General features: G+C 56.3%; 2 protein-coding genes and 1 long non-coding RNA gene across 4 annotated transcripts in view; 1 reads left to right on the top strand and 2 right to left on the bottom strand.

Annotated features, from left to right (window-relative positions):
• Positions 1–20,570, top strand: part of LOC116436928 (zinc finger protein 436-like) — a 337,104-nt gene that overhangs the window by 179,302 nt on the left and 137,232 nt on the right. The gene's annotated exons all lie outside the window — the stretch shown is intronic.
• On the bottom strand, positions 820–1,201 carry LOC116436951. The gene is made up of 2 exons (XR_004237103.1): positions 1,091–1,201; positions 820–990 (listed from the first exon to the last, which is right to left on the bottom strand). It is a non-coding gene; the product is annotated as an uncharacterized LOC116436951 (long non-coding RNA).
• Positions 13,017–20,535, bottom strand: LOC116436938 (zinc finger protein 79-like). Of its 2 annotated transcripts, none has more exons than XM_032094395.1 (3): positions 19,842–20,535; positions 13,875–14,207; positions 13,017–13,790 (listed from the first exon to the last, which is right to left on the bottom strand). In XM_032094395.1, exons 2-3 carry the CDS (start codon positions 14,178–14,180, stop codon positions 13,524–13,526), a joined length of 573 nt encoding a protein of 190 aa, XP_031950286.1. In that variant the 5' UTR covers positions 14,181–14,207; positions 19,842–20,535; the 3' UTR covers positions 13,017–13,523. The 2 variants fall into 2 exon arrangements, with proteins under 2 accessions (XP_031950286.1, XP_031950287.1); XM_032094396.1 differs by lacking the exon at positions 19,842–20,535 and adding an exon at positions 18,443–18,683.

The following is a 20,570-nucleotide window of genomic DNA, read 5'->3' as shown; positions in this document are numbered from 1 at the left end:
AACCAAGAGATGGGTGGAGACGTGGGGGACAATGACATGGATGGAAACGTGGTGGGGACACAGCCATGGGTGAGGACACGGTGGGACAGGGCCAGGGCCATGTGGGGACATGGCCATGGGCGGTGCCATGGGGGGAACTTGCAGGGGATGTGGGGGATGCTGGGTTTGAGGGAGTTGAGGGTTCCTGGGAGGGATTTGGGGCTTGCTGAGGGCTTTGGGGCCCCCAGGCCGAGCAGCTCCAGCTGCACTGGGAGACCCTGGTGGAGGTTCTGGGGCAGCTGCTCAAGGACCCCCTGAGCTGGACCCCCAGCCAGCATTGGGCTCCCGGAAGGGAATGAAGGTCCTTGTCCCCAGGAAGGAAAACCCAGCACCCCCAGGGTGTCGGGGGCAGCTGAGAGGCCACAAGAGGGAGGAGAAGGCGAGACACAGCTGTCCACCTCCGAAGCTAAACCTCAAAAATTCCGAAAATCAGCAATTCCTCCCAGAAAAAGCTGCCAGGAGCTGCCCAAATTGAGGGAAAGAGGGGTCTGGGACTCTTAAATTGAGTTGGGAGGGATCCCACTCCTCCTCCTTCGTCATCCTGCCTGCTTCTCTCTGGCCCTTCTCCTGCTTCTTCCTCTTAGGGGATTCCTGATGCCTTTTGGGGTTCGCTGGGGGCTGTGTTGGGGTTCAGGTGCCCACCACCCCCCCCCAGAGCGGGGTGACATGGGGGGTACACACAGGGATCCCCATTCCCAATCCATCCCCACGTTCTTTCCCCCCCCAATTGCGGTGCTCCCAAGTCCATCCCCAGTGCCCCCCAATAAACGGGACCGGGGTGAACTGGGAAGCTTTATTGGGAACACTGGGAGCAGCCGGGCAGGGGCAGAGTGACAGCAGGGCTGGGGGGGGACACACGACCCCCCAAAATCAGCGCGGGGACGGAGCGGGGGGTCCCAGCCGGGCCCGAGGCCACGGGGAGGGGCTGCGGCCGCCGGCGGCTCAGGAGCTCTGTGGGCAGAGCAAAGGGGGTGACACCGGGCTGGGGGGCCCCGGGGGGGCACACACGCTCTGGGGGAGGGGGGACACGACCCCCGGGCCCCCCCATCACCTTCTTGCGCAGGTAGAAGCCGAGCCCCAGCGCCAGGAAGACAAAGCCCCCGATCCTCGTCAGCATCCCTCTGCGGGCAGCGTCCAGCGGCATGTCTGGGGGTCTGCAGGGGTCAGCACCCCCAAAATCTTCTCAAAACACCCCAAGCCCCTCGAAGCACCCTCCCAGTCACCCCCAGCCCACCCAGGCCCCCCTGAAACCTCCTCCCAATCCCTTGCCAACCTCCCCAGGACCCACCAAAGCCCCTCCCATCACTCCCAGTTGCCCCCCACTGCCCCAGGACCCCCAGACACTCTCCCAGTCCCACCAGGACTCACCAAGACCCCTCCCAGTCTCCTCCCAGAGAATCACCCAGACCGGGCCAAGAGACACTTCAGAGGCAGAGGCAGAGCAGTGAGTTTCTGCTTTATTCAGCGCCGGGTGCGTGGGGGATCTCTCCTCCTAACACACACACCCAGCACTCCATACATTCCAGCATTGTGGGTGAAATGCATGAATATTCATCACATTCCTTGGGATAGGAGTGGTTATACAAATTAGTTCTCCGAAATCATTAATATCATTAGCATATGTGTCACACATGAGTGGTGTGTCCTGGTGGTCGCACTGAGGAAGGCTCCTCTTCTTCCTCGCGGGTCTTTCCAATGAAGATCCCTACTCTTCATCACAATGCACTTTTCACCTTTCTTTCTGGAGCACGGGCAGTCCTTTGTGGGGTGACTCAGCAGTTTCTGTGCTGGTTTCAAACAGATTCTTGTTCCTCTTATCTTGACAAGATTAGGGCGAATCCTGCTTCTCCGCTTTTGTGATTAACATTTGCTGTCTCCCAATAGTTAACTGTGCTTACATGAGTTAAGTACTGATCACCCGTTTCTCAATCCCCCCTTTTTCTTTGGTCATTTGTAATTCTTTACAAATCTCGCATGTCTTGAAAGTAAGTACCCTTTTCTGCCTTGCTTCTGGGTTTGTGCTTTTGCCACTGAGCATAAGCACGGCGATTCCAAGTACATAACTGTTGCTGCTGGAGCTGCCCGGTCACTCGCAGTGACGGGTCTGATGCGCTCCGAAGACCAAGATGAAGCTGGTCTCGCCCCAAGAGGCAAAGCTCTCAGGGTGCTGAATGGTTTGCACTCGCAGGCAGAGGCAAGAAGGAAGGAGGGGACTCCAGTAGAGTATCCAGGGCTTTGTTGTCCTCAGGGGGACCAGGGACCGAAGACCCCAGAAAAGGGGTTGCACAGCTTTTTAAAGGGGGGTTGGACAAAGGGCAGCAACAATCTCAGGGCCAGTCGGGAAGGAGAAGGGGAGGGTTCACAGGTGGAGTGACATACAATTGGCCAATGAGGGAAAACAAGGGGAGGGGAGAAATTCAAAGGGACCAAGGGGGTATTGAGGGGAGAAGAACTTTCTAGCAGGGCGAGGGGAAAGGGGTGGTGTACATCAAGGATTGGCAGCTAAGGCAAGGCGTATACAATGCAGCAAGGGGAGGGGAAACTACAAACTGATTGACAATGAAATGAACTGGGACAGACCAAGTACGGGGGGAAAGGTGCACGGCAACATCTCCCCCGTTTTTGTTTAAAAAAATAAAGGAAACTTAAACCTTAAACTGGGGGGCTTTGGGTATCATCCCAGCAAGATGTTTCTCTGGTAGCCACGGCTACGGCTGCCTGGGTAGATCTTGTACCACTGGTACTCTTTAACGAGAAGGTTTTCTCTACTGCTGTGAGTAGGAGTCTTTTGATGCACCCAAAGAGTAAGAATAGAAGAAAGATGTTGTTAAGACCTGGAAGACTTTGAGGTTTATAAATATAAGGGGGAGTAATTGCAAGGCGCTGTACTGTATTTATGTTGGTGTTTTAATAAGTAATAAGTCATTTAATAAGTAATAAAGTAATAAAATTACAGATGGACCATGACAGGAAAATAACTTGCTGCCGGAAAAATTCCTCAGGACAGCTGGTTATTCCCAATATCTACCGCTGTAACTGAGTAAGGAGAAATGGACAACAAGCCATGTCTGATTACCAACATGCTGATGTTGTGCTCTCTTCCCCAGTCTGCTCTCCAAAGATCTGGGACTGACAAAGATGAAGGAATTTGAAGAGCTATTCTGGTTATTTCAGAGAAAGTTTAAAATGGAGAAGGGATTGGGGTGATTAGGAGGCTCTCATTACCCATCATTTTCAGTGCTGCCTTTTGTAGCAAAAGTGACAAATGTGCCCTGTTGGTGTTGTGTTGGTGTTTAGATTTTCTGAGTCCCTCAGCCCTGAGCTGGGTTCCCATCCTGGTGGAACTGTCCTGCCTGGTGCTTGCAGGATGCCCTGGAACAAACCCTCTGCCCCATCATCCACAACGAGCAGAAGGGCATGAGGACAGTGCTGCGAGGATGGGCAAGGAGGGGCACTTTGCTTGGGGAGAGTGGGGCAGGAGAGGCCTTCAGTGGCCTGGCAGAGATACTCCGAGTTTTTGTTGGTTTCCATACAACAAAAGGTTTCCCCTTCCCTCAGAGATCCGGAGTGATGCTCTTGGCCGGGTCCTCCTTTCTCTCCTGCCTTCCTTTGCCTGCTCTTTTCCCTCCCAGTGTCTCCCTTTGCCCAGGGCAGCTCCCAGCCAAAGACCCTCCCCTGATGGTTTTTTTTTCCCCAATCCAGGAGCTAAAGCAGCCCTGGATGAAGTTATGGAGGCTGGCAGTGAAATGTCACTGTAAGATCTTGCTCCACTTGGGTTTCAGCCCCTTCAGAGCTTTGCCTTGAAGGGCAGGAACATCTTTTCCTCACTGGGAACTGGAATTCCAGCTCATTGCAGTGTGTGCCATGGATCCCAGAGGGGCATTCCCGAGGCTCCCACGCTGCTGGTCCTGCCGTGCCTCCCAAGGGAGCTGTGCAGGGCCAGGGGACAAGGTCCAGCAGCTGGGAGGGCTCCCAGAGCAGACAGCAAAGGCTGCTTTGCTGCACATTTTCCAGCTGGAAGCAGAGGGAAGAAGAGAAGGGAGTCCCTGACAGAATCCTGGCATGCTTGTGGCTGGAAGGGACCCTGCCCATGGGTTAGGATGCCAAGAGGGAGAGACGCCTGTGCCCCAGGGAAGGTGCAAGTGAGACCATATGAGGACAACAAACGGATTTTATTGGACATGCATTTTATTGAACAACAAATGGGAGGGATGGGATTCTAGAGGATGTGTGGATGTGTATTTTAATTTGATATTCTTCTTCTTATTACTATTTCCTATTTCTTCTTCTTCATCTAAGTCTTCTTTGCCTTCTTCTTTTTAATTACTTCTACTACTCCTGCTTCTTCTTCTTCGTCTTACTCTTATTCTTTGTATTCCTATTTTAATTATTCTTCTTATTTACTACTACTGTTTTTTCTTCATCATATTCTTCCTATTCTAATTAATCTTATTCACTTGTTATGCTTATTCTTTTCTTTTTCATATTCTTATTGCTTACTACTATTTCTTCTTCCTCTTCTTCTTCTTATTCCTATGCTTCTTATTCAACTTACTATTTTTATTAATATTCTATTCCTTTTTCTTCTTCCTCCTATTTACTACTGCTATTTCTTCATCATCACAATATTCCTATTCCTATTCCTACTCCTATTCCTATTCCTATTCTTTTTTCCTGTATGAGGAGGTTGTTTTAATTTCTGGGGGTTTTTTTTTAAACTATTACTATTTCTTAAAGTCAGCTTCCACTTGTCGAGTCAAAGTCCTGCAGTCATGTCCGTGGCCTTTGATGCCACCAGGGGAGGTTCAGATTCAAGATCTGAAGCAGTTTTTCCTTGGCAGAGGCGTGAGGCACTGGAAGAAGCTGCCCAGGGCAGTGGTGGAGTCCTTGTCTCTGCAGCGTTCAGGAGCTGTGCAGATGTGGCCCTTGGGGACGTGGTTTCGGGGCGACGCTGGCGCTGCCCGGGTGCCAGTGGCACCGGGTGCCCGGCAGGGTCTCTCGGCACCTCGGTGACTCTCTGGGCTTCCCCGCCGAGCGCGCCGGCACCGAGCGCGCTCCACGGGCGCTGTTTGGGGCCGGCCACGCCGGTGACTTTGGGCGTCGGGGAGACGCCCCCGGCACGGCCCAAAGCAGCCGGGGCAGCTCAGGCTGCGGGGCCCGGCCAGGCCGAGGCCGCCCGTGCGGCTCCCGGGGGCCCGCGCAGGCCCCGGCCCGGCCGCCATCGGCAGCCCCGGGCCGGGCGGGCGCTACTCCCGCGTCCGCGGCGCCAGGCAGCGGCAGCGGAACAGCGCCCGCAGCGCCCGCAGCGCCCGCCTGAGGCGGCCGGGCCGCTTGCTGGGGGCAGCCGGCTGGGCAGCCGAGGGGCCGCGGGGGCTGTGCGGGGCAGGCCCCGGCTCCTGCCAGGCCAGCACAGGAGAAGCTGCGGCTCCCGTGGCGGCTCGGCCTCGCACGGGGGGAAGCGAGGCCCAGAGCGGCTCCCGTGCCGGGCGCTCGGCCCAGGCCTCCCGAGGGACGGGCGCCGGGAGCCCGTCTGCCGCAAGAGCTGCCAGGCTTCGGCGCCCGCCTTCTTCGCGCAGCTCGAGGACGCTGAGTCCGTCCCAGGCGGCGTCCTTCGGCAGCGAGGGCGGGACCCCGAAGCTGAAGATGCACGTGTATTGCCAGGTGCTCTGTGTGAGGTCTCTGTCGCTGCCATCTTCCTCTATGCAAACCTCTCGGTAGATGTACTCTTCCCACTCATTGAGCTCTGCGTGGCACGGCTCTGGCTCGATGCCGTTATCCCCGTCAGAGGGGTCTTGGGAGCTGCTGACCTCTCCTCGGGACAGCTCTGGCTTTGCCGCACCTTGGCACTCTTGGGACAGCTCAAGCTGGGTGTGGTATTGGCAGTGTTCATTGTCTCCAGCTGAGGTGCCCTCCTCGCTCCCTTTCTCTGCCAGGAGTGACCCCCTGTCTGCCTCCTGGCCCCTCACCCTTCCTTCGCCCTGCTGGGACAGCTTTGGGTCATTCCCCTCTTCTTCCCCTTGGGGCAGCTCCTGGACTTTCACTCTTTGTTCCCTCTGGTAGAGCTGTTGCTGTGCCCCATCTCCCCACTGCACACTCACACCCATCTTCCACGGGTTCAGCCCTTGGTGACTCCACACTCCGCACAGGGACACTTCCTGCACTGGCACTGCTGGTACCCACTGGGACAACTCACGGCCTGTTGCCTCTTCCCACAGGCGAATCTCTTGGGGCCGAGTGTCTCTCCCCTGGCAAGGCTCCTCATCCATGCCAGGTTTCCTCTCTGCCTCCTTGATGACAAAGGGCCCCTGCTCCTCTTCAGTGTCTGTCTGTGGCCTGACTGAGGCACTCTCTGCCCCCACCAAGTGCCAGCTGAGGGTCTGGTCTTGCAGCTCGCTGGGCACAGGGGTGGGTGGCTGGGAGGAGCTGGGGTTTGCCTTGTCCTCTTCCATCTCTGAGGTCCTGTAGCACAGAAGGATTGCGGGAGCTGCTTCCTTCTGCGACAGTGGCTCTCAGCGGACTGGGCACTCCAAGGTTCTGCGCCCCTTAGATACCCTCGGCCAGGGCGGGGCTCTCTGATGTCACAAGGGTCTCTGGGCACCCCCAGGTTCCGCATGGCCAAGGGCCCTGACACCACGCGCCTGTGTCACAAAGGGCCGTAGCCGGTGCCCCTTCAGCAGCCGAGCCTGCTGGAAGTAGCACTGAGCAGGCCCTGGACTTGGGCACTTGTAGCCCTTGGCCTCTGTGAGGCTTTGGCCACAGTCCCACTCAACAGCCCAATCTCCACACACTGGCTTTGGCGGGTGGGCTACTCAGGGCACGAGCCATTGGCCAGATGGCCGCAGCCAGGGACTTGGGGGCATTGGCTCCATGTGCAGCTGCAGGCCGGGGACGAGGGGTGTCCCTCAGGGCTCTGCCTTGGCCCTGGGGCTCTTTAGTGGCGTCCCCAATGACACAGGCAGGGGCTCGAGCTCCCCCTCAGCACGTTTGCAGGGGACGGGCAGCTGAGCGTGGCAGGGGCACCATGGCAGGATTTGGCTGTGCACAGGGACCTGGGCAAGCTTGAGAAGTGGCACAACGAGAACCTTACGAGGCCTCACAAGGCCAAGTGCCAGGTGCTGCACCTGGCCCGGGGCAATCCCCGAGTCCCGGATTCATCCAGGCCGGAAGAGACCTTCCTATCCCTCAGTTTGGGGCTGCCTCCCTGGCCGCTCCCAGCACCTCCAGAAGCAGCACTGGCTGGGCCTTGGGGTTTCTGGTGCCTTTGCCCACTTCCAGCAGAGCTGGTGGAGTGGGTTGACCCTGAGTTGATGGACAGTCTTTTAGACTAATGATGCTTCTCACAATTTACACATTTAAACCACACGGAAACGCAGGAATTCCTTTCGTTCCAGCTCTCCTGCCGGAAGGTGGGGCAGCCTTGGAGCCTCCGGGCCCCGCCGGGCCAGGGCCCCTGCACCCCCTCCTTTCCCAACGCCGCGGCACAGAGCCTGTGTCACTGCTGGGGGGGAACCTGTCCCAGAGCCGCAGGCAGCTAAAGCCAGCCATGGACTGCCACACAGCTAAACCCATCCGGCGCGGCTCCCTGAGACCGGCGGGTCCCTCTCCTCTCCACACGGAGCCGGCGGAGCCAGCGGGAGCCGGCAGAGCCTCCTGTCTGCAGCCAGCACACTCCGCGCTGAACTGAAGAGGACACCACGCAGCCAGCAGCACAAAGGGAGCGAGGCTTTCTCCACCGTAAAGCCCGAACAAGAACACTCTTCAACGTGGCAGCTTCGGAGTCAGAGAGAAGAGAAAGCGAGTCCTGTGGGACGGGGCTGGAAATGGAGATGGGAGAAAAGAGGGCGGTGCCACGATTCTCGCGCGCAGCTTAAAAAAAACCTTCCTGCAGGCCGTGGTAAGAAACTGTAATATCACAAACAGTTTGTCTCTTGGATCGATTTGGAGTACATGGGGGGGATGGAGAATTCACGCGTGGCCCGTGAAAATCGTGAAGAGGGGCCATGCCAGAAGTGAGAGGCTTTTAGAGACTTGTGGTGAAGAAAGCCTTTGTGTTCAGGCCAGAGTAACTCATCCTTAAAAAGCTTAATAACCCCATGTGATGGCCCATGTCTGGCAGTGTGAAGGAACTGTGAGATGTTTCAGGGCAGAGATGTTTTACACCACAGCAGATTGTTTCTTTCCGGGCGGGTCTGCTGTTGGTGGCACTTTGGGAACCACGTGATGCAGAAGAAAACCCTTTTTTCCTTAAGCATAACAAAGAGACTTTTCAAGAACTGCAACACTGACCGAAATCCCATGTTCTGCTTCCTTTGTGCGAGTTGGGTAAAAGGAGGGAAGTGCTGGAAGAGAGGGGAGGTTTGCTTGAATTTCTTGTTATTTCTTTTTACTTTTAATTCTGTTAGTAATAAACTTTTTCTTTGTACAGCAACTGTTTAAGTTTGAACCTGTTTTGCCTCGCAGCTCTCTAGTTTTCCTCAATATTTTCTTATTTTCCCCTTACGAAAAATAACAGATTTCGTGTGCTTGACGCTCAGCTGCGTCAAACCACGACAGGCAGAGCCCTGGTGCCCCCCGTCTGAGTGATCCATGTTTGGATTCAGTGTCCTGGGTTTGCATGGCCAGGCTTCGGAAATAGGGGGCCTCCAGGGGTGGCTTCCATCAGCAGCTTCCAGAAGCTTCCCCTGTGTCCAGCTCCTGTTCCGCCCCGCCCCTGAAGGCGAGGGTAACCCAGGGTCTGGTTCATGGCTCCCTGGGGCAGATTAGAGTGAAACAACAGTGAAAGATCTGTGTTTATAAATATATCTCTGTAGGGTTTATTTCAGAACAGTTTGGTTACTGTGTTTGGGGGGGGGTTTGGAGCCCTTTTGGTTACCATCTCCAGTAATTTTAAAAGCATAAAAGTAACACTTAGGAAATGTATAAGGGCAAAGGAAGTATGAGAGTAGAAGGATACAGAGTCAGCAGCCCTGGATCAGCAACAAAACTTTTGGTTTGGGTTGTTCCAATGTCCCTGTCCTTGGTGTAAGTGATGGTCCCAGGCTGGATCCCGTGGGGGCTGGGGAAGCGCAGGAAACTCCAAGTTCCGTGGGTTAATACAGGTTCAGGTTTGGGTGAACACCCAGGTACCTCCCCCGGGGGAGTTTTGCACTGTCCGATGTCACACTGTGGATCCCGGGGCACTTTGGGGGCTCTGATGGTTTATGGCCCCTTCTAAGACATGGCCCTGCCCCTCCCGGCAGCGCAGCTGAGCCAGGCATGGCCCATGCGAGGGGATGGAAACCTCCAGCCCTCTGTGTGCATGTCCCGGGCCTGCCCCGGGCGGGTTCCCAGAGCTGGGCCAGCTGTGGAAGGGAGGGCGCTGCCCTGCTCCAAAGCCCTGTCCCACCTGGCCGGATCTGCTTCCCATCGGCCTCTGCCCTTCCCTGGCTCCAGGCCCGGCTCGTCCCCTCCGGGCTGGGTGCTCCCCCCCTGTGCCCCCGGGCGCTCCCTGTGCCCACGGCCAGCAAAGGCCCCGCTGCTGTTGCCGGTGGCCAATGGTTTGAGCCATTAACCCGGAACATTTCAGTCCCTCACAGCTCTGCACCCCAAAAGCCGAGAGGGATCAAAGGCGCCTCAAAGCGACTCCATCCCACTGCAAACGGCTCAATTCCACCTCAAAACAACTCCATCCCACCTCCAAATTTTGGGGTATCCCCTGTGCCCAAACTGCTCCCAGTTGTAGATGTTCCTGTCCATGAACTTCACCCAGTTGTTGTCATCAAGGAAGTGCCAGTGGGCTTTTCCCCAGGAATGGAACACACCTGTGTGGGAGACAGGTCAGGGGGTGCCCCCCTCCAGCAGCCCCCAGCACCCCACAGCAGGTTGGGAGCTCAAGGGACCCCCCTGGACACCCCTTTCCCACCCCTCTCTGCCCCACGGCCGCCTCAGCACCAGCTGCTGGGTGGGGAGGAACCCCCCATGAGACCCCCAGGGAGGGAACAGGGGTTTGGGGAGCCCCCCGTGAGGTTCTGCCCCCCCGAGAGCCCCAGGGAACAGCTCAAGAGATCAAGTGATGGGGAAACAAAGGGACTCTCATGGGAAGCCCTTTCCCGCTGTCCCCCGGCCCTTATCCCCCTCTCAGACACCTTTCCCATCGTCCCCGCGCCCCTCCCCACTCACCCAAGAGCTCCTCACCCGCAGCCGGGGGCTCCCAGCAGCCAGAGCGGGGTGACACGGGGGGGACACACGGGGGTCCCCATTCCTGATCCATCCCAGGGCTGGTTTTGGCTTCCCTGCGGGGTTCCCCAGAGTCCCTACCCAGTGTTCCCCAATAAATGGCACTGGGGTGAACTGGGAAGCCTTACTGGGAGCACTGGGTGCAGGTGGGCGGGGGCAGAGTGACAGCGGGGCTGGGGGGGACACACGACCCCCCCAAAATCAGCGCGGGGATGGAGCGGGGGGTCCCGGCCGGGCCCGAGGCCACGGGGAGGGGCTGCGGCCGCCGGCGGCTCAGGAGCTCTGTGGGCAGAGCAAAGGGGGTGACACCGAGCTGGGGGGCCCCGGGGGGGCACACACGCTCTGGGGGAGGGGGGATGCGATCCCCGGGACCCCCCGTCACCTCCTCGAGCAAGTGAAAGCCGAGCCCCAGCGCCAGGAAGATGAAGCCCAACACGAAGTCCCCGATCCCCGTCAGAATCTTGCTGCGGGCAGTGTCTGCTGGCATCTGTGGGGGGGCCGCAGGGGTCAGTACCTCTCAAAAAACCCCCAGAGAGCCATCAGGACCCCCTAAACCCCTCTTTTTTACGTCCCAGATCTGTCCAGAACGCTGTTAAACCTTCCAGCTCATGCCAAACCCACTCTCATCTCCTCCAGGACTCCACAAACCCCATCGCAGTTGTTCCCTGCCTTCCAAGGATGCCCCAAACCCTCTCCCAGCAGCTTTGCCAAGCCTAAAAAGAAGGGTGGCTCTTGATGGAATGCTCAACACCGAGAAACAGGACAAGAGATCGGCCTAGAAGCATAGACAGCTCTGGGTTGGAGTGTTCTGAGAGAAGTGAGCTACCCTCGTGAGAGGGGAGTGGATTGAGAGCACTGGGGAGGCACTGGGAGGGCACTGGGAGCGACTGGGAACGGAGCGCGCGGCACTGGGAGGCCGAGTCCAGCACGGGGCAGTCGGCGCTGCGGGTCTGCCTGGCAACTGATGAGTCATCAGAGAGACGCGCTCTGATTGGCTGAGGGGCGTCAGCGCCACGCAGGGCTGGGATGGACACGCGCGGGGGCACTGGGAGACACTGGGATGGACTGGGAGGGACTGGGAGAGACTGGGAGGGACTGGGAGAGCTCAGGGGAACCTGGAAGGACAAGAGGCCCCGGGGATGGGCTCCAGGGGGGCTGAGGGGCTCCAGGCTCATCCCCAGGGCAGGGCCCCAGGGGACTCGCTCTGCCCGACGTTCTGCACCTCTGCGCTCCGCCAGCAACGGGGCAACGATCTCGCGGTTGTGCCGCCAGAGCCTGTCCGCCAGAGCCCCTTTGTACCCCACTCTTGCTGCATGGCTCTTCCAGCACTGCGCCTGTTTCTCCCCACACGGGGTGTCCCCCACCAACAGCCCCACATCGCTGCCGAGTGCAGTTGCTGCTCCCGCTGTCAGATGCTCCTCTGCACCAACCTCACCCGCTCGCTGCCCTTCATGAAGTGACACTCGGACTTCATCATCCCCTGGAACACCCCTGTGTGTGCGGGACACAGCTCAGGGGGTGCCCCCCTGCAGCCCCCAGCACGCCCAGAGCTCCGGGAGCCACCCCGGATCCCCGCTCCGCACCCCCTGTGCCCCACGGCCGCCATGGGACCCTCCTGCCCGTGCTCCCACTTCCTCTTTTCCACCCTTCTCCCTATTTCACATCCCCTCCCCCGCCATTTCCAGCCGCTCCCCAGAGGAGTTTTGGAGTCCCATTCCCCCTTTTCACCCTTGCCACCCTTTTCCCCCACAATCCCCCAATCCCCAGCCCACTCCCGCTCACTTTTAGGGTCCCATCCTCCACTTTTCCCCACTTTCCCACCCCCTCCCACCCGTTTCTCCCCCACTCTTCAGCCCCCTCCTGCTCTTCCTCTGAGGGTCCCCTCCACCTCTCACTCATTTTAGGGGTCCCATCACCCCTTTTTCCCCTTCTCCTCCCCTTTCCCATTGCGTCCCGCCCCCCCCCGCTCACCTGAGAGCTCCGTGCCCGCAGCCGGGGGGCTCCCAGCACCACCAGTGCCACCAGTACGGCCCCAGCTGCCACCACTCGCCCCATGGCCAGCGCTGGCCATGATTTTGATTGGCTGAGGGGCTTTAGGGACGCTGCAGCCTCGCGGTGGGGTTTTTTGGAGGGGGAACCTCGAGGTGCTGGGCAGGTGGGAGCTCAGTTGTGCCCAGAAATGTGTCCCCAGGGACGCGGGATCTCAGGGGTGCCCATGGCCTGGGGTGACGCTGGCCCGGTGCCAGGCACCCACCAAAGCCACTCTGTCCCTGCCCCCCGCAGCCGCACAGGGGAGAGAAAATGGAACCGAGGCTTCCCGGGTGGGGATAAGGACTGGGAGAGATCCCTCTGCAAACACCGGAACAGGCACAACAGGCTCTAATTAGAGATGTTAATTAAATTGATGACACTGAAAAAATAAGAGCAGGAGAATGAGAAGGAAAAGAAGACCCTTAAAAACACCGTCCCCCCACCCCTCCCTCCTTCCCAGGGGCTGTGGGGGCATCTCTGCATCCGGCACCTCCATCTTTGGAGCTACCAGGGATTGGCTCTGCCAGACATGGAGGAAGCTTCCAGATCCTTCTCTCAGAAGCCATCTCTAAACCAACCCCACTACCAAAACCAGGCTGTGCAAGCCAAATAGAGCCCCAAAACTGGGGACCCAGGTATCCAGGAGCTCAGCTGCACCCCAAAATGGGGATGGAGATGTCCAGGGGCTCAGATGTGCCCAAAAATGAGGCCCCAGCTGAGGGTGTTCCCTGCTTGGCTGAGCGCTGCCTGAGGGCTGGGGCTGCAGCAAGGGGGGACACCCTCCTCCAGCGGGGATGTCCCGAAAACAGGGGACCCCCACAAGCCCCTCACAACCCCCGGGGCTGGGCTGGCCCTGCCTGGATGCCGGGAGACACCAAAACCGCTCTGTCCCTGCCCTCTGCTACTGCACAGGGACAGGAAATACAAGGAAAAGCCCAGGAGCTGAGAGAAGGACCGGGAGAGATCCCGCCCTGAGCACCGGCACAGGCACAACAGAGCCAGCCTGGGCACAGGGAGGGAATTTATTCCCAACCAAATCCCAGCAGCACAAGGAGAAGGCAAAGAAATCTCTCCAACACCTTCCCCCCACCCAGCGCGGATCACCCGGAACGGGGGTCACCAGGGCTCTGCCCAACGGGGGTCACTGGGGATCATCCAACGCCGATCCTCCCACGGGGGATGGAGCTGGAGCAGCGCACGAAGCTCTTCCCGCACTCGGGGCACTCGCAGGGCTTCCCTTAGCGGTGCCTCCGGTGGTGTTGGGTCAAGGTAGAGCTGCTGGAGAAGCTCTTCCCACACTCAGGACACTCGTAGGGCCTCTCCCCGGTGTGGATGCGCTGGTGCTTGATGAGGGTGGAGTTGTATTTGAAGCCCTTCCCACAGTCGGGGCAGCGGAAGGGCCTCTCATCCGTGTGAATGCGCTGATGTACGAGGAGCTGGGAGCTCCTCTGAAACCTCTTCCCACACTCAGAGCACTCGTAGGGCCTCTCCCCAGTGTGGGTGCGCTGGTGTACCCTCAGTTCAGAGCTTCGGCTGAAGCTCTTCCAACAATCCAAGCACTCATAGGGCCGTTCCCTGGTGTGGACCACCTGGTGCTGGATCAGGTTGGAGCTCTGCCTGAAGCTCTTCCCACATTTCCCACACTCATAGGGCCTCTCCCCAGTGTGGATCCTCTGGTGCCGGATCAGGCTGGAGCTCCACCTGAAGCCCATCCCACATTCCAAGCACTTGTGGGGCTTCTCCCCGCCCTGAGGCTTCTCCCCCAGCTCTGAGCTCCCCCTGGATCTCCGGCCGCCTTCCCGGCACAGGGGGGCTCTTTCCTCCTTGGATCTCTCTGGGCTGCGTTTGCAGCCCCTCCTCGTGCGGCATCTCCGGGGCTTTTCCTCCTCCTCCATCCGGCCACGCCTTGGGAATGACAAATCCTGGTTTGGGGGGAGAAACAAGGGGTGAGCGCCTTGGCCTGGGGGTTCCTCCTGCCCAAGGCCATCACAGGGCATCCTGTGTCTGTTAAAACCTCAAATACACAGAGACTCAGCCCAAAAGTCCCTCAGACATCAAGACACAGACCAAAAACTTCCAAAACATCAAGTTTCAGACAAAACACCCTCCAAAATATAAACATTCAGCCCCCACAAAAAAACCCAAAGCACCAACATGGAGACCAAGAAACTTCAGAAACACCAAGATTCACCCACGGGAAAATCGTGGATCCCCCTCCCTGATTACCTGCTGGATTGGGGGGGGCAACGCTCCTGGGGCTGGGGGGAGGCTGCAGATACAGCGAGTGCTGGAACCTTGCGGTGCCTCCTCTTCCTGCTCCTCCTCCTCCTCCTCCTGTGTCCCTACTCTTCCTCACACTCCTCTTCCTCACACTACTCCTTCTCCTGCAGAATCCCACCTGCTGCTCCCACGTCCATCCTTTCACCATTCTGGCCTCCAGCCCTGCTCCTCCAGCCTTTCTCCTCCTCCCCCCAGGCCCAGCACCCACCCCTGGCTCGCTCTGCCCCCCAGAGCTCTCGCATCCCACAGCACCAGCAGGGATGCAGCTGCGGCAGCTCGGGCTGCGGCAGCGCTGGGCTCTCGGCCGCTCCTGCCCGCACTCGGCCCCCGCCGCAGCCACTTCTGCCAGCACAGCACGGGCCGGCCCGGCCTTGGCGCTCCCCCCCTCCCACCTCCCCAAATTCCCCTCGCGGGGGGCGCCAAGGCCGGGCCACACGGGGGCTCCAGCTGGGGAGCGCCGGGCGCTGCGGCTCTGCCTGGCAACTGCTGACTCACCAGCGCCGCGCCTTCTGATTGGCTGAGCGCTGCCTGAGGGCCGCGCCTGCACCAAGGGGGGACACCCTGCTCCAGGGGGGATGGCCCGAAAACCGGGCACCCCCAGCGAACGAACAACAGCAACGCCTCCCTACAAACACATGCTCTCAATCTGCTCGGACACAGCCACACCGACTTGGACACAAGCAAGTGACACCACAAACCATCAGCTCCACAAAATGGCACTGATTGACACACACTGCTGCTCAGCCAAGCTCCTGCTCAATTCCTCAACTTCCAGAACAACAACAAAGCCTCAACACAACCATGGACATCGTGTCCTATACAAAAGGGGACAATGTTGAGGCAGTTTGCACATTCTCCCAGAGCTAATTAAGGACATGGACACCCAGCGGGGGTAAAAAGGGAAGTCGAGAAGGGGTCTCAGCAGCAGGGGACGGATGGTGTTGGTGTGCTGGGAAAGGATTGGTTGAAGGGAGTGTGCAGGAATATGGTTAAGACAAACAGCAGCAGGAGGAATCTATGTGGTAAGAAAGGAAAAGGAAGATGGAAAAGAGGAGGAAGAGAAAAATAGTGAGAATTGCTATGTTTTCCAGAACCTTCCACAATTTTATCCTCAAAAAGGGCCAAAACCCTCTTATCCTCAGGGCCAGCTCCACCTCCTTTGTATCCCTGCTTTCCAGGACAGGAAAACAAAGAAGTTCAGGATTTCAGGGTGTTTCTCTGTGGTGGGGAGCAGCAGGACAGGGCAGCACAGGCTGGGGGCCTGTGGGGAGCTGCGGGGCCGGGCCGGGGCTGTGGGGCATCCGGGGCTCAGCGCCGGGCACTGCCTGACCCCAACACCCCCCGGGCAGGGCCGGCACTGGCCCCCGGCCCCCAGGAGGCTGCGGGATGTGGAAGGATCAGGATTTTCTTTCATCGATCTTGTTTGGGTCACTGGAGAAACGAATGATTGTGCAGAAAGCTCAGCAGCTGTCAGAGGATGAGCACCCACAGGCACTGAGGGGGCTGCAGGAGAGGCACAAGAAGCCCCTGCAGCACTTGGCCAGAAAGGCTCAGCAGGGGAATGCAAGAAGGGATGAGCAAAAGGCCAAGGTGAAGGCAAAGGCCATGGCAGAGTTTCTACAGCCCCCCAGGGATGAACCGCAGGGCCCAAGGGGGCCCCAGCACCCAGGGGACGGCGGCGGCCACAAGCACCTGGCACAGGCATTGCCCTCCTCGGCACAGCAGAGCCCACCCAAACAGCCCCTGCCAAGGAATCAGGGCTCCAGCTGCAGGCCACAAGGACACTGCAAGCACAGACAGCAGCACCCTCAGCACCAGCAAGTCCACCCCTGATGGACATGGATTGTCAGGGCTCTCAGAGCTCCCAGCACACCAGGGACCCACCGCACCAGAGCCCTTGAGAACATTCAGGGCGCGTCTGGATCGAGACGAGGCCGCTCCTGACGGACACAGGGGCCTCTCGATCCACTCCGAATCTGAGACCTAATTGGGGAAATTGTCAAGAAGTTCTTTCATCATTCAGGCAATAAGTGGGAAAGAGGAGCAGGGGTGTTTTATTCAACCACTATCAAAAGATGTGGGAGATGGGTTTGAAACGCATCAATTTCTGTTTGTTCCTAATTGTGATTGTAATTTACTGGGAAGGGATTTGGTGGCTCAAGTGGGAATGCAAATTCATATTGTCAAAGGAGATACAGAGGCTGATGCTGCTGTACCTTGGTGTCAAATGTCTGCCAAGGCCTCTGCTGAAGGGAACCCAGAAGTGTGGGCAGCCCCAGGGAAATAGGGAAAATCAGATATGGAGCCTCTCCAAATTCCTCTGAAGCATCCAGGACAAGTGGTGTCTAAAAGCAATACCCTGTTCCAAGGGAGGCAAGGAAGGGGTTACAGCCTCTTACTGAGGCCCTGTTAAAGGCAGCGCTTCTGGAGCCAGGCATCTCTCCCTACAACACTCCTCTCCTGCCAGCCAAGAAACCCCATCATGGACACCAGAAGGAAAGCACAAGTTTCAAGGCTTCAAAAGCAGATTAACTGAGCCTCCTGCCCTGGCCCTCCCAGACAGGGAAAAACCGTTTGAATTGCATGGGGATGTTAAACAGGGCCATGCCAAAGGAATTCCTGGGCTCAAATGTTTAACCCAGTGGCCAGAGAGTGGCCTCATTGTCTGCAGAATTGTGCAGCCCCGGCTTTAATGGGAACTGAGGCCTGAAAACTGACAGCAGCACAATCTCTGATTGTTCCAGCCTGGCATCAAGTTAAAGCTTTGTTAACCAAAGGAGCCTCTAAATGGATGAGCAGCACTCGGTTCTTACAGAATGAAACTTGTTGGATGGAACAGGAGGATTCAGAGTTGAGCACAGGGCAAGGGTTGAACCCAGCCTCCTGTTTGAACGGCCCTGGACACGGGGCTGGCAAGAAACCCATGGCTGCAGCCAAGTGACAGAGCTCCAGACCCGGGCTAGCAGAGATTTACCAGACATTCCCTGGCCTGAGGGAGAAAAGGTGTTTAGGGATGGCTCTGCAAGGGCAGCAGAAGGGAAAAGAGTGACAAGACACGCTGCTCTGAAGGAAAGGGAATGAGACAAAGCGCAGCTCAGCGCCCGCATGCTCAGCTCAAAGGGCCGAGCTGGGGGTGCTTGGAAGAGCCTGGCACTGAAATGCCCTGAGCAGGAATGCTTCAATATCTTCTGCTAACAGCATGGCAGCTCACAGCGGGGCAGAAGCATTTCCAACTGCTTCAGCAATCCCTGCATCAGTTCTTAAGGCATGTTTGGAACAAACAATTCCAAGATATGGATTGTGGAAACAATGGACTCAGACAGGGGAACTCATTTTACAGGAAAGATCCTTCAGGCCGTTCTGGCTGCTTTAGGAACACAGTGGCACCTCCAAACGCCCTGGCACCCCCAGAGTTCGGGTCGGGTGGAAAGAATGAATGGGGAATTAAAGAAACACCTTCTGAAGCTGCTGAGAGAAACCAAGATGCCACGGGTACGGCTGCTGCCATTGGCTTTGGCAAGAAGAAGAGCCAGACCCAGGGCAGATATTCAATTATCTCCCCTGGAATCCATGTCTGCAATTCCTTACCCTGGTGTGATAAATGAGTGAATGATAAATGTTGTCTTTCACATATATGATTTAAACATTTAGAAGTGATGACGGATTATGTAGAAATAGTGTTAAGATAAAATGTAGTTAAATAGAAACGAGATTAAGGTAAATTGTAACTTCGAAATAGTCGTAATATGCTAAGAAATGTATTAATAAACACAGGGTAATAAATGTCTTTTGAGCTGAGAAACTACAGAGCCAAGGAACCAAGACATCTTAGAGAAACAAAGAAGATAAACCGCAAGCATCCCAGGAAGATTGTTACCTCATCAGAACTCACACGGCCCAAGGGAACTGGCAGCTGCCAATGAGGCTGGAGACTGCGGAGGCACCGGAGAGAGGGGGCCTGTCTGCAGTTCTGAAGCGATCCAGAGGACTGAGGCGGTGTCCTGCTGGGGCAAGGGGCAGAAACCGGAGAGGGGGAAAGGGGAGTGAAGTGTAAATTCCTTTCTGGGTTAATGAATATGTAACAGTTCAGGAGAGTACTTCAGTCCACAGTAAAATGAATGGAGGGCGCCTCTGGCAATATTGCCAAGCGCCCCAGAGCTGTGATTTGCCTTTGTTCTACTAATAAATGTTCAATATTACATTGCTAAAAATTTAGCTTTTGTATTCATTTTCTTCAGCCTTAATCCTCATACACTAAAAAGATTGTTGGGGAGTTTCTGTCCTTCCCACAGTTTTGATAAGATTATAACATTAGAAGGCTTTTTCTTAATAATCCTACTTTGATATTGTCAGATGGGTCTGGGCAAGGGGTGTGAGAGTCAATTTTTAGTCTTAGGGGAAGAAGCAGAAACATCTTTATTGCTTTGGATTTTTTTGTGTTTGTGTGTGCGTGGCTGTTAGTGATGGCAGAATTTTGGAATGGGTTTTTCAATGTTCACCTGTAGGTTGCATTTTGCAAAACTGGAAGAGCTTTAAAACTGACCCTTTAACTCATAAACAGTTAAAAAAACATTAAAAAAAAAAGGAAAGCTGCTTGTTGGGGGGCCACTTGTGAGTCACCTGATGGCTGAGCTGGAAGAGAAGCTTCCTTCCAGGCAGCCAGCAGAGGAGATTTAGAAATGCAAATTAACTCTGCTGCGGGAAGTGTGCACAATGTCCCAAGCTCTCCTTGCCTGCCACAGGAATTGGGCTGATTCCCTCTGCCCCTCACCCCAAGCTCTGCCTCCCTGCACTGACGGAATTTGCATCGCTAAAGGCAGAGCCCACACTGAGCATCTCTGACTCTGCAACAGAAATCCCCGAAGCTGAAAAGGAAAACAGCAAACGGAGAATGTTGGGAGAACTTCACTCACAAAAGCGGGGGGGAATCATCCCTCTCCCCACTCCAACATCTGCTGGCACTCTCTGTGTTATACAGGGTGGGTTTGACCACTGGGCTGCTTTTGCTGCCACAAGTTCAGCGAAATCACTTGGGAATCCAAGGATGTGATGATTTAATCGGAGAAAAGCGGTCAATTGATGCATCCCTGGCATGTCTGGGAGCACCCAAAAATGGGGAAAAGAACAGAACAAATCCTACAACACCATGGAGCAGCCCCTGGGAACCCAAACAAATTCATACCAGGTGCCAGAGAACCCACTGATCATTTCAATGCATCATTAGATTACAAGCTGTCCTCCAAATCATAACCAAGCACACAGCTCCAGCTCCTGACCTTCTCACCCACCAATCCACTCCCATGAGCAACGCCACATTTCACCCTGGGATGGCATCAGATTCTCTTCCAGCAGAAGGACCAGCAGGTTGTGGAAAATTAAATGACTCAAAGTGCTCTTGGCAAAGAGATGGCAAAGGAGAAGTGGTGAAACAGAGAACAAACAAAATAAGAAAGCAGCTCATGTACCGCTCCAAATGTGGAAAGGATGGGAATGGGACATGTTTTCGTGGTTCCCTGGCAGACCATGGGTTAAACCAATGCTGTTTCTCCTCTCAGGTGCTGCAGCAACTCTCATCTTTTTACCATGCACCACACCTTGCTCAGTGCAGCTCATTCAGCAGGGGATCAAGGGCATGCAGGTGGCAGCCAGGCCTCCTGACCCAGAAACGGCTACAAAAGGACACAGAATGAGGTCACTGAGAATAATCCCCAAACCAAAGAAGGCCCAGGAAGAACAGATTAAGGCATTTTTAAAGTTTGTGAAGAGAAGGACTCAGAAAAGAAGAAGAGGGGGGATTAAAAGGAAAAAAATGAACGTGTCTTTACAAACAGATGGTGTGAATCCCATTGGAGATAGGGCCAGGGACTTGGAGATAAGGAAGTAATGGGAGAAACCATAAATTTCAGAAAATGTTACTAATTGACACGAACTGCTGCTCAGCCAAAGTCCTGCTAAATTCCTGAACTTCCAGAAGAACAAAGACTTCACAGAGCCATGAATATCGG

Source organism: Corvus moneduloides, chromosome 31 (assembly GCF_009650955.1).
Source record: "Corvus moneduloides isolate bCorMon1 chromosome 31, bCorMon1.pri, whole genome shotgun sequence".
NCBI lineage: Eukaryota > Metazoa > Chordata > Aves > Passeriformes > Corvidae > Corvus > Corvus moneduloides.
The sequence above is the reverse complement of the archived record's forward strand: the minus strand, read 5'-3'. Positions and strand labels throughout refer to the sequence as shown.